The following is a 13,604-nucleotide window of genomic DNA, read 5'->3' on the forward strand; positions in this document are numbered from 1 at the left end:
CAATGTCTGGTACAACAGGAACAGTCTGTGGTACAGAATCAACTGCATCTGGTACCAAAATTTGTTCCAACAAGCCAAGAAAATTAAGAATTGAATGGAAGGAGGTTTGATCAGAGGAGAAGAGAGTGCTGCTGGAACAGTCATGGATTCTGTTACTTGTTGAGGTTGCAGCTGGTCCATATGTCGTTTCCACAAAGTACCACCACATAGTTTAATCATGAACGAAAAAGATCTCATGCATTTCACAAGTTCCCCAAGTACCCATTTCACTCAACAACTGTAGTTGTGAGTCCCTATTACATCTCCTATTTGAAAACAACAATGATGAACCTCATGTTGTCAATCACTTTGCATGGGATTTGGCTACACATAAGACAACATCAGGACATAGCAGGTTCCAAAAGATACCCAATGATTGCTTCAAAAAAACAGGTGCAGTTGACTGCAAGGTAGTAGCACATGGTGTGCTCCTGTAGACAAACAAGAATTTGTCCAATTTCTGCTGATAACTCAAAATAAACTTGTTAGCTCTTAAGGCATGCTTAAGTGTCTGTACAAAGAGTTCCACTAATCCATTTTTAGCAAGGTGGTATGGAGCAGAACATATGTGCTGAATTCCATTTGATGCTAGGAACCTCTGAAATTCTTCTGAATAGAACTGAGGTCCATTGTCACTCACCAACTGTAACAGTAGACCAAACTGACTAAACAAGGCATGAAGATGTCCAACGGTCTTGAAAACTGTGTTAGAAGTCATTCTGAAAACTGGTCATTTCAAATGGGTGTCAACTATGACCAAATATATATAATGTTCTAATGGTCCAGCAAAGTCCACATGAACATGTGTCCTCCAAGGAATCTGAGGCCAGAACCAAGGGTGTAAGTATGCTGGGCCAGGATCATGCTGAATTTGCTGACATATAGTACAGCACTTCACCTTCCTCTCAATGTCTTCATCTATCCATGAGGACATTGAGACAGAACTCAGACTATAGCCTTTGTTCATACAATGCCAATATGACCATTGTGAAGAGCTTCCAAAACTTGAGACTGAACTGATTTTGGAAGGATAACTCAGATTCCCCATAAGATGTAACCTTGATTCACAGATAATTCAGGCTGACGCGACCCAAATTGTGTAAACTGGGGATTCATAAGATCCAATATCGTACTTTGTAGTACCATTCTCTTCACAAGAGAAAGCACAACATCCTTAACAGTTTCTTTGTGCTAGTGACAGTCAATCTATCCACCAAATTGAGATAAAACACTTCGTCTGAAGTTTCTTTGGATTGACGGGAGCTTGGGCATGACAGATATGATAGCCCATTATCATTGCCATGCTGAGTCCCTTTATATAATTGAATAGTATAGAAATCAGCTGAAAGTAGTAACACCCATTGTTGCAGATGAACAGCAGCTAATGATGGATCCACATTTCGGTCCAAAAATTGAAATTAATGGGTGGTGATCCGTTAGCAAGGTAAAATGTCTACCATACAGACAGGTATGGAACGTCCAAATTCTGACAATAATGCTGAGAGCGTCTTGCTCTATTTGTACATAGCTCTTCTCAGGGGTAGTGAGTGTTTGTGAAGCAAAGGCAATTGCTTTCTCTCTGTTATCAGCAAAAATGTGGGAAAGAACACCATTCACTCCATATGGTGAAACATAACAAGGCAATTGCAATGGTAACGAGGAATCAAAGTGAGATCTTCAGCTGATCCCAACAGTTTTTTTGCCTCCTTAAATGCACACACACATTCTTTAGTCCAGTTCCATTTGTTGTTTGTTTGTAACAGTTCATGCAAAGATGCAAATACTGTCACCAGTTCAGGCAGAAATTTACCCTAGTAATTAAGTAGTCCTAAGAATGAATGTAACTGTGACATGTTCTCTGGCTATAGTGCTCGAAGAATTGTCTTCTCTTTCTCTGGAAATTTCCTTAAGTCCATCACATCAATTACATGCCTAAGGTATTCAACTGAAGGATTGAAAAAAAGCTCATATTTGTCTTGACATACTCTCAGTCCATTGTCTTCCAAATGTTGCAAGATAGCATCCAAATTTTGAAGATGATCCTGCTCTGCTGATCCTTTCCTGTAACAAGGATATTGTCCAAATAGCATTGATTTCCATTCAGTCCCTTCAGGATCTCATCCACGGCCTTCTAGAACAGGGAAGATGCCAGTGTGGTACTAAAAGGCAACCGGTAGCAAAATAAGCTTTTTCTTCCATGTTGATTGTGAGATATTTGTTAGATGCCATATCAATCTACATTTGGGACTTATCAGTTGGAAGTGATAGAGGAGGAGAAAGACTGGGTGTATTGGTTGATCACAGAGTGACTATAAGCTGTCAATGTGATGTGGCTGTGAAAAAGGCTAATGCAGTGCTAGGATGCATTAGGCAAGGTATTTCCAGTAGAGGCAGGGAAGTGTTTAGTACCATTATAGAAGGCACTGGTGAGACCACATCTGGAATACTGTGTGCAATTCTGCTCTCCCATGTTTAAGAAAGATTAATTGAAACTGGAACAGGTGCAGAAAAGGGCTACTAGGATGATCCAAGGAATGGAAAACCTACCTTATGAGAGGACACTCAAAGAGCTTGTCTTGAGGGGAGATATGATTGCTCTCTATAAATATGTATCAGAGACGAAGAGGAGTTATTTAAGTTAAGCACCAATGTGGACACAAAAACAAATGGATACAAACTGGCCACCAACAAGTTTAGGCTTGAAATTAGATGAAGGTTTCTAACCATTGGAGCAGTGAAGTTCATAGAATCATAGACTTTAAGGTCAGAAGGGACCATTATGATCATCTAGTCTGACCTCCTGCACAACGCAGGCCACAGAATCTCACCCACCCACTCCTGTAACAAACACCTAACCTATGACTGAGCTACTGAAGTCCTCAAATCATGGTTTAAAGACTTCAAGGAGCAGAGAATCCTCCAGCAAGTGACCCATGCCCCACGCTGCAGAGGAAGCCGAAAAACCCCCAGGGCCTCTGCCAATCTGCCCTGGAGGAAAACTCCTTCCCAACCCCAAATATGGTGATCAGCTAAACCCTGAGCATGTGGGCAAGACTCACCAGCCAGCCACCCAGGAAAGAATTCTCTGTAGTAACTCAGACCCCACCCCATCTAACATCCCATCACAGGCCATTGGGCATATTTACTGCTAATAGTCAACGATCAATTAAATTGCCAAAATTAGGCTATCCTATCATACCATACCCTCCATAAACTTATCAATCTTAGTCTTGAAGCCAGATATGTCTTTTTCCCCCACTGCTCCCCTTAGAAGGCTGTTCCAGAACTTCACTCCTCTGATAGTTAGAACCAAGGGGCGGTTCCAAGGGGAGCATTGGAGGCAAAAAAAATCTAACTGGCTTCAATGCTGAGCTTGATAAATTTAGGGAGGGGATGGTATGATGGGACTGTCTACAATGGCATGTGGCAAAAATGCCCAGTTGCCAGAGATGTGGCACTAGATGGGGAGGGCTCTTAGTTACTACAGAGAATTCTTTCCCAGGTATATGCCTGGTGGGTCTTTCCCACACGCTCAGGGTCTAACTGATTGCTATATTAGGGGTTGGGAAGGAATTTCCCCCTGGGTCAGATTGTTAAAGACTTGGTATTTTTTTGCCTTCCTCTGAGGCATGGGGCAGAGGTCAAGTGCAGGTTTAAACTAGTGTAAATGGTGGATTCTCTGTAACTTGAATTTTTTAAATCATAATTTGAGGACTTCAGTAACTCAGCCACAGGTGAGGGGTCTATTACAGGAGTGGGTGGGTGAGGGTCTGTGGCCTGCAATATGCAGGAGGTCAGACTAGATGATCACGACAGTACCTTCTGACCTTAAAGTCTATCCATCTATGAATCTATTTGTAGGTATGCATTAAACAAATCCAAGTTGCTGAAACACTGTCTTCCACTAAGAGTAACAAACAAATCTTTGGTACGAGGAAGTGGATACTGGTTTGCACATAAAACTGGATTCACTGTCACTTTGAAATCTCTGCAAATTCAAATGGAACCATCATCCTTGATCACTGATACAATGGGTAGCCCACTCACTGTGTGTAACACGACTCCGATGTTCACTAAACGGTCCAAATGAACCTCCACCAGAGGCGTCGAAACATAAAGCGCAACTCTGGGCTTGGCTGTTAGACTTAACACTGAACTTCACTGACATGTTGCTTATCTGTCCAAATTCTTTTTCAAAAACTTTGGAGTGTCTGTCCAGTATTTCTTGAAGATTTTGAGGTGCTTTTATGATCACCTTGATCTTGGTCCAATTCACCTTGAGCTTCTCAAGCCAAGTCCTGCCAAACAGTGATGGATACTTTCCTTCAATCACATACAAGGTAAAATGACAGATTGTCCATCTAGCTGAACTTTCACTTGGAGTATCTCTTAACTTTACCCTGGTATAAAAGTCTTCAAAACTGGAGAGGTTTTCTTCCAGAGGAACTTGTGACAAAGTCTGGTGATGGCAGATGCAGAAATCAGTGCGACAGCAGCTCCGATGTCAAGCTCCATTCTTGTAGGAACTCCCTCAATCAAGGGTGTGACTCAGATGACATCTCTTTCTCCAGCTTCCGATAACACATAGAATCATAGAATATCAGAGTTGGAAGGGACCTCTGGAGGTCATCTAGTCCAACCCCCTGCCCAGAGCAGGACCAATCCCCAACTAAATCATGAAGTGTTATGGTTTGGTCAGTGCCGCTAGAGCTTTTGACTTTTTCCACATTATGAATTCCCAACTTCTATACTTTCTTAGGTACAGTCTTCATAAATGTGCTCTTGGATGGATGGTTACTCTGTGTTGTTGGATGTTGAACAGTGCAACAGGTAACCATAATGTTTCCTTTCTCCTGGCACTTTCTCCAAATGACCAGATATGCCCAGCAATCCTTTTTAGCATGTGCAGTTTGTGCACAGTGGCCACATGGGAATGACTCACATTCTCATGGTCCTCTGTCTCACTAATTCAGGAGACGTACTTCTTGGTTCATACTAAATTCCAGAGAATCCTCTGTGATTTCCATGGTAATACCTACCTCAATAGCCTTCTTGAATGTAACACTGATATAGTCAGTAACTTCTTCTGGATCTAGTCTTTGCATAAACCAGAGACAAACTGGTCACACAAAGCATCACTTAATGTTTGTCCACACTGACCATGCTCTGAGCACTGTCTTTACAGGAGCAACAAACTGTGTCACTGACTCTCCCCTTTCCTGATGCCTCTGATGGACCCGCTATCATTCTGCTATTATTGATGGGTAAGAGAGAAATATTCCTGCATTGCCGCAGTAACTGCAGCATATGTGGCAGTTCCAGGCATAGCTTGATATAGTAGATCATGCAGCAGTCTGTATGCCTTTGGACCCATCACTGTCAGCAAGGTTGAAACTCGTACATCTGGAATGCAATTGCAGGTCATAAATTGCTCAAAATGTTTGAAGTACACAATCATGGTTCACGATTCTCTTCAAATTCACTAACATTGCCCAGAAGAGTTGCCATTTTACTTCTATCCTGTTGATCTACACACCCTTCTGGATCTCTGCTTTTCCACTGATTTTTTTTTAAACCATACACTGTCTGTTCTTGATCTCCCTTTACTGGCTGTGTGCTGACAGAGCAGAATCACTCTTTTGACAGGTTTCAGAGTAACAGCCGTGTTAGTCTGTATTCGCAAAAAGAAAAGGAGTACTTGTGGCACCTTAGAGACTAACCAATTTATTTGAGCGTGAGCTACAGCTCACTTCATCGGATGCATACTGTGAAAACTGCAGTAGACATTATATACACAGAGACCATGAAACAATACCTCCTCCCTGGGGTGGGAGGAGGTATTGTTCCCTGGGGTGGGAGGAGGTATTGTTTCATGGTCTCTGTGTATATAATGTCTACTGCAGTTTCCACAGTATGCATCCGATGAAGTGAGCTGTAGCTCACGAAAGCTCATGCTCAAATACATTGGTTACTCCTTTGACAGTACTTGGGCTCCCTCTGCTGGCTGTATACACTGCAGGCTAAAGCTGTCTCTTTCTGTCTTCTTGCATGAGGTCATCCAAGATGGCTGCTTCATCCTCACTGCTCTATGTCTGGTCAATCAGCAGCAACTGCAACCGCCTCCTTCTTTGTTCTGCCCTATTTGCCTACTTTCCCTGTTTTTCTGGCTGGTCGACACTGTTTTTCTTGGGACAAAAGCTTCAGTCTGCTACCTTGTGCCTCGAAATGAACTTTTTTCCTTTTTTAAATATTATTTTTTTACTTTTTCTCCTTCTTGGGCAGGCAGTGAGAGCACTGGACACCCATGGGACAGAAGCTCCTTGTCACCAATGTTATACTTGGAACCAGCAGACAAGAAGATAGACTTAGGGATTGCTGATTTAAGTACAGCTGTCCGCTTTATTGTACTGGCAGCAAAACAGAATCTAACACAAAAGTGAGGCTATGCAACTGAGTGCAGAGTGACCAAGCCTTTTAAAGGTGCAGGATATCCCAAGTTTAAGAAAGTGTAAGTCAAGAGGGAGACAAAGTTAATTAAATCTTCTGGCCCCTCAATATGTAAGTTACACAAACTTAACTCCCTTTAGACTTATTTAATTCACACTAACTTACTAACTTGTAACTTTTACACACAGACACACTACACTTCTGTCCTGAGGAGTTTTATTTTCAGTAATTTTTAGGGGAGTATTTTTTCAGATGTATACAAAAATCTAGTTCAAAAGTAGATTCAGCTTCATGTTCCAAGAGAATTAGCACCAAGAAAGACTCTTTGGTCTTAAGGATGAATATAAAAATGATAGTCTCTGTGTGTGAAATAACTGCCAGACAAAGCTTCAGAAAAACCAATATACAACCAGAATGGAAATCATCACAGCTTGTTAGAGTTGCTCATTCTGTCATTCGATTTACTGTATTTTCCAATTACTATAAAAAATAAGTTAGCCCTTTGCAAGGCCAGTTTTCTTCTTCTCCCACCATCAGCTTTGAAAATACACCCTCTTTCCTGTGCTAAAAAGTCATTTATAATTCAACCTGATATGAGATTAAATTAAATTTACCAGGCTTCCACTGCTTAGCAGAATCATGAATATGATAAAGCTTTCGAAAGAGTTGTGTTCAACAATTTTGTAGCATGTTTTCCTCAGGTTCCACCATGTTTTTCCTGGAAACTTTGTGGTATTCACTGAGCAGCAAGGGGAACGTCGAACACAGCCTGAAAGAGGGACACATGGTAAATACATGAACACCCAGGACTGCTGTAGAAATTTCTGGGTTCAGGGGAAACTCCTTGGTCACCTTAAATTTGTGTCTCTGCTGTTTCATCTCTCTGTCCATTTTCCTTTGAAAACAAACTACAAAAATATTTTTAAGCAATGAGGAATATCTTACACCCTTTAGTGAGTTACCTTCCCGATCAACAATACCTGTTGAGAACACTGGCAACACCCTCAGAATGTTGATGTTCAGATTCACAGAACAAAGGCAACATAACATGACGAATTTCATAGCTCTGGAGGAGGTTTACCAGCATGGTTAACACTGGAATATGGAAGGATAATACAGTTGGCAGAAGGAGTTATTGCATCTCAGAAATTAAAGATAAAGAAGAGCTGTGGGGTCATCTAGTTCACCTCCTTAATAGTGCATTATTGTTCCCTACATTCTAACTTCTAGTCATTTATTCATTCTAGATTCAAATGTACAAAGCAACTGGGTGTCCACCATACACCTTGAAAAAAGATATAGAGGTTACTTAACTGTAAGTGGAGGTTTTTTGAGATATGTGTTCCCTATCTGTATTCCACATGCGGGTACTCACGAGCACAGTGCACCTGAGACTGGAAAATCTTGTGAGCAGAGTCTATTGGTCAACCCTTGCATCCTGGAGATTCTTGTGGTCAGTACCCAAAGTGGAAGGGGAAGTGCAGACTGACCACCTCTCCAGTTCCTCCTCTACTACAAATCCAGTCATGATCCAAAGCAGAATGGAACTAAGGCAGGTAGTGGAATACATATAGGGGCCACACATCTCAAAGAACCTCCAGTTATAGGTAAGTAGCTTCCATTTCTTCTTTGAGTGCTGGTCCCTACATGCATTCCATACATGGGTGACTGGTAAGCAGTAGTCAAGAAAGAAGGAGGTGCAAAGATGCAGAGGGTATAGATTCTGTAATACTGCTGTTCCAAAGACTGAAATCAGCAGAAGAGGCTTGGACTAAAGCTTAATGCTTTGTAAAGGTGTGGATGCAACTCCAGATTGCTGCCTTATAAGTGTTCAGCATAGGCAGTTCTCTAAAACATACTACCGAAGTAATCTATGCTCTAGTGAAATGGGCCCTCATCCCATTCAAGGAAAGGAACTGTGCTCACTGATAGCAAAGAGGAAACAGTCAGAAATCCACTTAGAGTCTCTGAGCAAATATTGCTTGACCCTGTGTTTATTCTGCTATAGCAACAAATAATCTAAGTGGTTTTCCTAATTGGTTTCATTCTTTGCAGATAGAAAGCCAAAGCTCATCTGACAGAGGTGAAGCCTCCTCTCCTTGCTAAAGGCATGAGGTTTTGTAAAGAAAACTGCCAAGTAAATTGATTGATGTGGAACTTGGAAATTAATTTAAGAATAAATTTCAGGTGGAGATGAAGAGATGCCTTCTCTTTATCAAAAGTACTGTATGGAGGGTGGGCCATGAGTGACCCCAGCTTACCTTCTGGCTGACATGAAAGCAACAAGAAAAGTGACCTTCACAAACATGTGGCCAGTGGTTCTGGAGGGCCTGTCAGGGGTGTGAATAGGGGACGGGGAGCAGGGGGGTTGAATAGGCGTGGGAGTCCTGGGGGGCCTGTCAGGGGCGGGGGTGTGGATAGGGGACAGGGGGCAGGGGGTGGGGTCCTGGGGGGCAGTTAGAGGCTGGGAGTTCTGGGAGGAGGCAATTAGGGGACAAGGGGCAGGGAGGCTGGATGGGTCAGAGGTACTGAGGGGGGCAGTCAGGGGGCAGGAAGTAGGAGGGGGAAGATAGGGGGCGGGGCCAGGCTGTTTGGGGAGGCACAGCCTTCCCTACCCGGCCCTCCATACAGTTTTGCAACCTCAATGTGGCCCTTGGGCCAAAAAGTTTGCCTACCCCTGCTATAGCCCCTTGTGAGGAGAGAGTCTGCCTCCTGATGGAGGATTTCCTTGTGAGAGTGGTCTCTGAAGAGAGATTGGAAAAGAAACTAGATGTAGCCAGAGTGCATGATATCTAGTGCCCATCTGTCCATTGTTGTGGCCCTCCAGTTGTCGGCGTAGTATGCTAGGCAGCCACTAAAAGGTTTAGGAAGCAGCAGGGGATGGTGTCTGTGACGGTTTGCAACTCTTGAATGTCCCAGCAAAAGTAACCCTTTGCTGGTGAGTGAGATTGCGTGGCTGATATCGAGGTGGATGAGGCTACATATTTTGGTCCTTGGACCTTCTGGCACTTGCAGCACAGCCTGAATGGAGAAGGTGGTAGAAAGATAGTGGGAGAGGAATTGGCTTCTACAGCTGTTTATGGTATTTCCTCTTACGGGCTGGGATATAAATGCCATTGCAGTGGAGGATTGTCCTGGAGTCCTTTAATGAGCGTAAGGACCCATTTATGTTCTCGTTAAAAAGATTAGACTTGAAGGAAAGATCCTTGATGGTATTCTAACCTCCCTTGAGAGTCCCAAAGTGTGAAGCCACAATTCACACCGCATAACTTTTACAGTTGCTATGGCTTTAGATGTGGTATTAGCCATGTCCACTATGTCTTTGCTACCAGTTTACCCTCATCAATGTGAGTTTGAAATTGGATCGTCTGTCACTGAGTGAGTCACTCCTTAAACTTCAGGAACTTGGAGTACTTCACAAAATCATACTTCGCTAACAGGGCCTGGTACTTAGCAATTCTAAACTGGAGGCTGGTTAGTGAGAATACCTACTTCCCTAGAAGGTCAACACATTAAGCACCCTTGTCTGCAGGGGTAGTCTTGAGATGTTGCTGCCCAGATCTTTCTATGGCTGCTTGTACAAGTAGGTAGTTGGGGGCGAATGGGTGAACAAAAATTCCTCTGCTTTTGGTAGGTACAAAACAATGTTCAGCCCCTTTACGTGTAGCAGTCCAAGATGCAGGTCTGTGCTACATCACCCTGGTAGGTTCCACGATGGCCTCATTTAGAGGGAGAGCCACTTGATTGAGACGAGTAGGCTGCAGGATGCCCAGGAGCTTATGCTGAAGTGGGATCTGGACGTCAGCCACTACCCTCCTCAAGAGTTCTTGGTATTGCCTGTTGTCATCAGTCAGGGATGACAAAGATAGGACGCTAACCTCATCAGGTAAGAAAGATGATATGCTTGCTGGTACTGCCGCTACCAGGGGTTTGAGCTGAATATCTTCCTCTTCTGCATACTCAGGTGGAGCTGGTTGGTGTTGTCTAGGGGAAGAGAGTCAGTGACACTCTTGCATGAATCAAAAGTGCGATGCATAGGGATCCCATGGGCCTCAGTAGGGCCAGTATGATGGTTTGAAAGCTGGTTGGGGAGGACTCCACTGGGTACTATCGGTCCCTCAGAGGGTAATAGTGTCTGGGTGGAGGGAGGGTCCAAGACAGGTTCTGTCAGGGCTAATCTCCCTCTGTGGAGGTGGATTGCTCATCTTGAATGTCAGATTTGACTGAACAGAAGGTTGGATCCAGCGATAACAGTGATACTGGGAGATGTAGACTCCAGCCTGGGGACAGAGTAGGGGAGTAGCTCCTTCTCCTCAAGGTGGGTTCCTCTTTTGGTGTCAAAACCATCCGTAGAAGAACTGGACTTGGGAGAAGAGGAAATTGAGGGTAGGGAAAGTGAAGATACCATCCAGAAAGGTAGAAGTTTCAATTAATCCAAGAATACAAGGTGTCCCAGTAGTTGGTATGGGCAGATCCAGCACTTTCACAGGCTTAGCAGTTGGCTGATCCTTATGGGGTTGAGTCAGTACCATCGGAGAAGATTCTTGCCTGGAGCTGATGGTCAGTGCCAGCAGATGGTGCTCTTTTGGCTTAGTAGTCAGAACCAGAGTCAGTACCAGTGGATCCTTGCTTCTGCATGCCTTACCCTTGTGGTTGGGAGGTTTAGAAAGGCATAAGTCTTTAGGATTCAAGCACAAGGTTTAATCTGATTTGGAAGGAGTCAGGGAGGGATCCCTTCTTTTGGGAACAGATTTGGAAGTGTACCTGGTCCTGTATTTTAAGTGTACCCCTTCTCTCATGAAAGGCCCAAGACAATGGGTCCTTTGACTTAGTAGATTTGACCTCTGTTCTGGAGCTCATGCTCATAGAGGTGCTGCTCTAAGTTCTCCCAGCCCGGATCCTACTGGGATCTCATGGCTTTCTCCATGAGACACTTCCTCAATTGAAGCTCCTGTCCCTCTCAGGTTTGGGGAGGGAAGGAGCAGTAGATGCTGCAGTTGGTGGAGATATAAGCTTATCCAAGGCAGAAAAGGCTGTGCCCAGGATTACCACTGACTGAGAAGGAGCAGGGTAGGAAACACGGTTTTTAAACCCCTGATCTCTGGGCATAGGCCTTCTCCCAAGGGGAGAGAACAGGGAAGGTTTTGAGGTGGGGAAAAACTATGTGAGGACTGAGGCATGGCCAGTCAGGCCTAGTGGTTGGAGTCAGGGGCCAGGAACCAGAGCCGGGGGCTGGACCTAGAGACAGGGTGAGGAGTCAAGGCAAGGGTCAAAGCCAGAGACAGTTACAGTTACCAGTGTTTTACCCTACTTCTAGGGTAGATGTCAGTTTACATACTCTGGATGTTGGAAGGACATTAGCCTTTCACTTGGAGCCTTTCACCTCCTTTGGAAAACCTGGTGTGGTTGGATTCTGCATTAAGAACGTAACTGGAGTGGCAGTTGGTCTAGCACAGCCCTATGTACCCTTAGTACAGGGCACAAGGATAGTTATGATGCATGTGTGGACTGAACAGACTGCAACCAAAAATCTCTCAATTTGAGGTACATGCACACCTATGGCGGAGCACCCAAAGGAAAAAAACATCTTGAAAAACTCCAAATACCGTACACAGTAAATAGCCTATCCTTATTTCCCTTCCAACTGCTTCTGACTCCCCATCTCTTCCATTCCTGAATTTTGACCAAAAATCCAGAATGAGGCAGGTTAATGGTATCTCCTACTACTAAAATTACTGTGTTTTTTTAACAACAGATTCATACTGTAGCTTCAGGGTGGAGACAAATAAAGCCGATAGTATTGTGGTGTTATGCTTGTGATTTGGACTGTAAATTAAATGTTAATTGACTGTAATATAGCTGAAATGCTTGTAATGGAAATGGCTGCAGTAGAATGCACAAGGATAATGATATCGTGGAAAAACTGAAAACAAAACAGAGAATACAATATTTACACAAAGTAAATAGTTTGATTTGCTAGTCTGGTGTATTTGGAAATGTTCCTACTTCCCAATGCTGCTTTAAATTGGAATTTATACTTTCTTTTGGCTATGAACTGAAAATGTATGGCCAGATCCTTGGCCCCGGTCAGGTCCCTTTGGGTCAATCTCTGACAGGGAAGCTGGAGGTTCCCGTCTCCTGTAGAAGTGACATAGCCAGCTCTGCACCAGCTCATCCTTCCCCATCTCATGAGGCATGTACTGGGATTAGAAGTGCTTTGCACTCCAGTAATCTCCAGCCAGCAGAACAGCTCCTTGGAGGCCATTGCTGTGGGCACAGATTAGAGAAGCCTAAAGGTCAGAACAAGGTAGAGACTGCTCTACTTTATGTTGGGGCAGAACTGGCCCCGGCTACCATCAGGATAGTCACCTTTTCTTTCCCCACCTTGGGTCCTATGCTGAGAGTAATTTGGCTAGACTTGAGGATCTGGTCTGTAATAATTTTCCTGTTTTTGAACTGAAATTGTCTAGATAGAGAGGATACAGCTTCTGCAGAACTAGTCACATGGATTAAAAATTTGTTGCAGGATCATAAACTAGTTCAAACTTATGCATGATCTTAACTGGAAGAAGGTGAGTAGCCCCCTGGAAGTCTATTCACCTGTTTACAGTAAGTATGTGTGTAAGTGTTTGCAGGATTGGGGCCTAAACACACAAAGCAGCATACAAAGGTTGTCGGGAAGAGAGAAAGAGTCAAACTAAGAATTATATATATATATATACACACACACTTGTTTTATTTTATAGCAAATATCCTGGAAAATAATTTAATGGCAGAGTGGAAAATGGAGGATGACTATCAGGAAAAGTTTCCTTTCAATCTCAGCACATTACTCAAACTTGTTGTACTTATTCATCATCCATTTTCCTAAATAGTAAAATCAACTGAAGTGCCGATTCTTCTTTGAGTACTGGTGCCTATGTGTATTCCACACATAGGTACACATGCACACAATGGTACAGGAAACAAGAAAATCTTGTGAGTCTATTCCTGTGCCCTGAAACTCCTCTTGCATCAGTTTCTGCTTCCTTTTGTCTCTTACGTTAAATTGGCTTTGGCTTATTTGTATAAATAAGTTAGCTTGAGTCTCAGAGAGGGGCTCACATATCTGGGTGCAT

At 43.4% G+C, this 13,604-nt stretch overlaps 1 protein-coding gene across 1 annotated transcript in view; it reads right to left on the bottom strand.

The window, feature by feature from the left end:
• Positions 1-13,604, bottom strand: part of LOC141983318 (sodium channel protein type 5 subunit alpha-like) — a 132,405-nt gene that overhangs the window by 22,747 nt on the left and 96,054 nt on the right. The window contains exon 20 of the mRNA XM_074946338.1: positions 7,101-7,255. Coding sequence (XP_074802439.1) covers positions 7,101-7,255 — 155 coding nt within the window. The remainder of the gene's footprint in view (positions 1-7,100; positions 7,256-13,604) is intronic.

The sequence above is a fragment of the Natator depressus genome, chromosome 2, assembly GCF_965152275.1.
Source record: "Natator depressus isolate rNatDep1 chromosome 2, rNatDep2.hap1, whole genome shotgun sequence".
In the NCBI taxonomy this organism is placed as follows: domain Eukaryota; kingdom Metazoa; phylum Chordata; order Testudines; family Cheloniidae; genus Natator; species Natator depressus.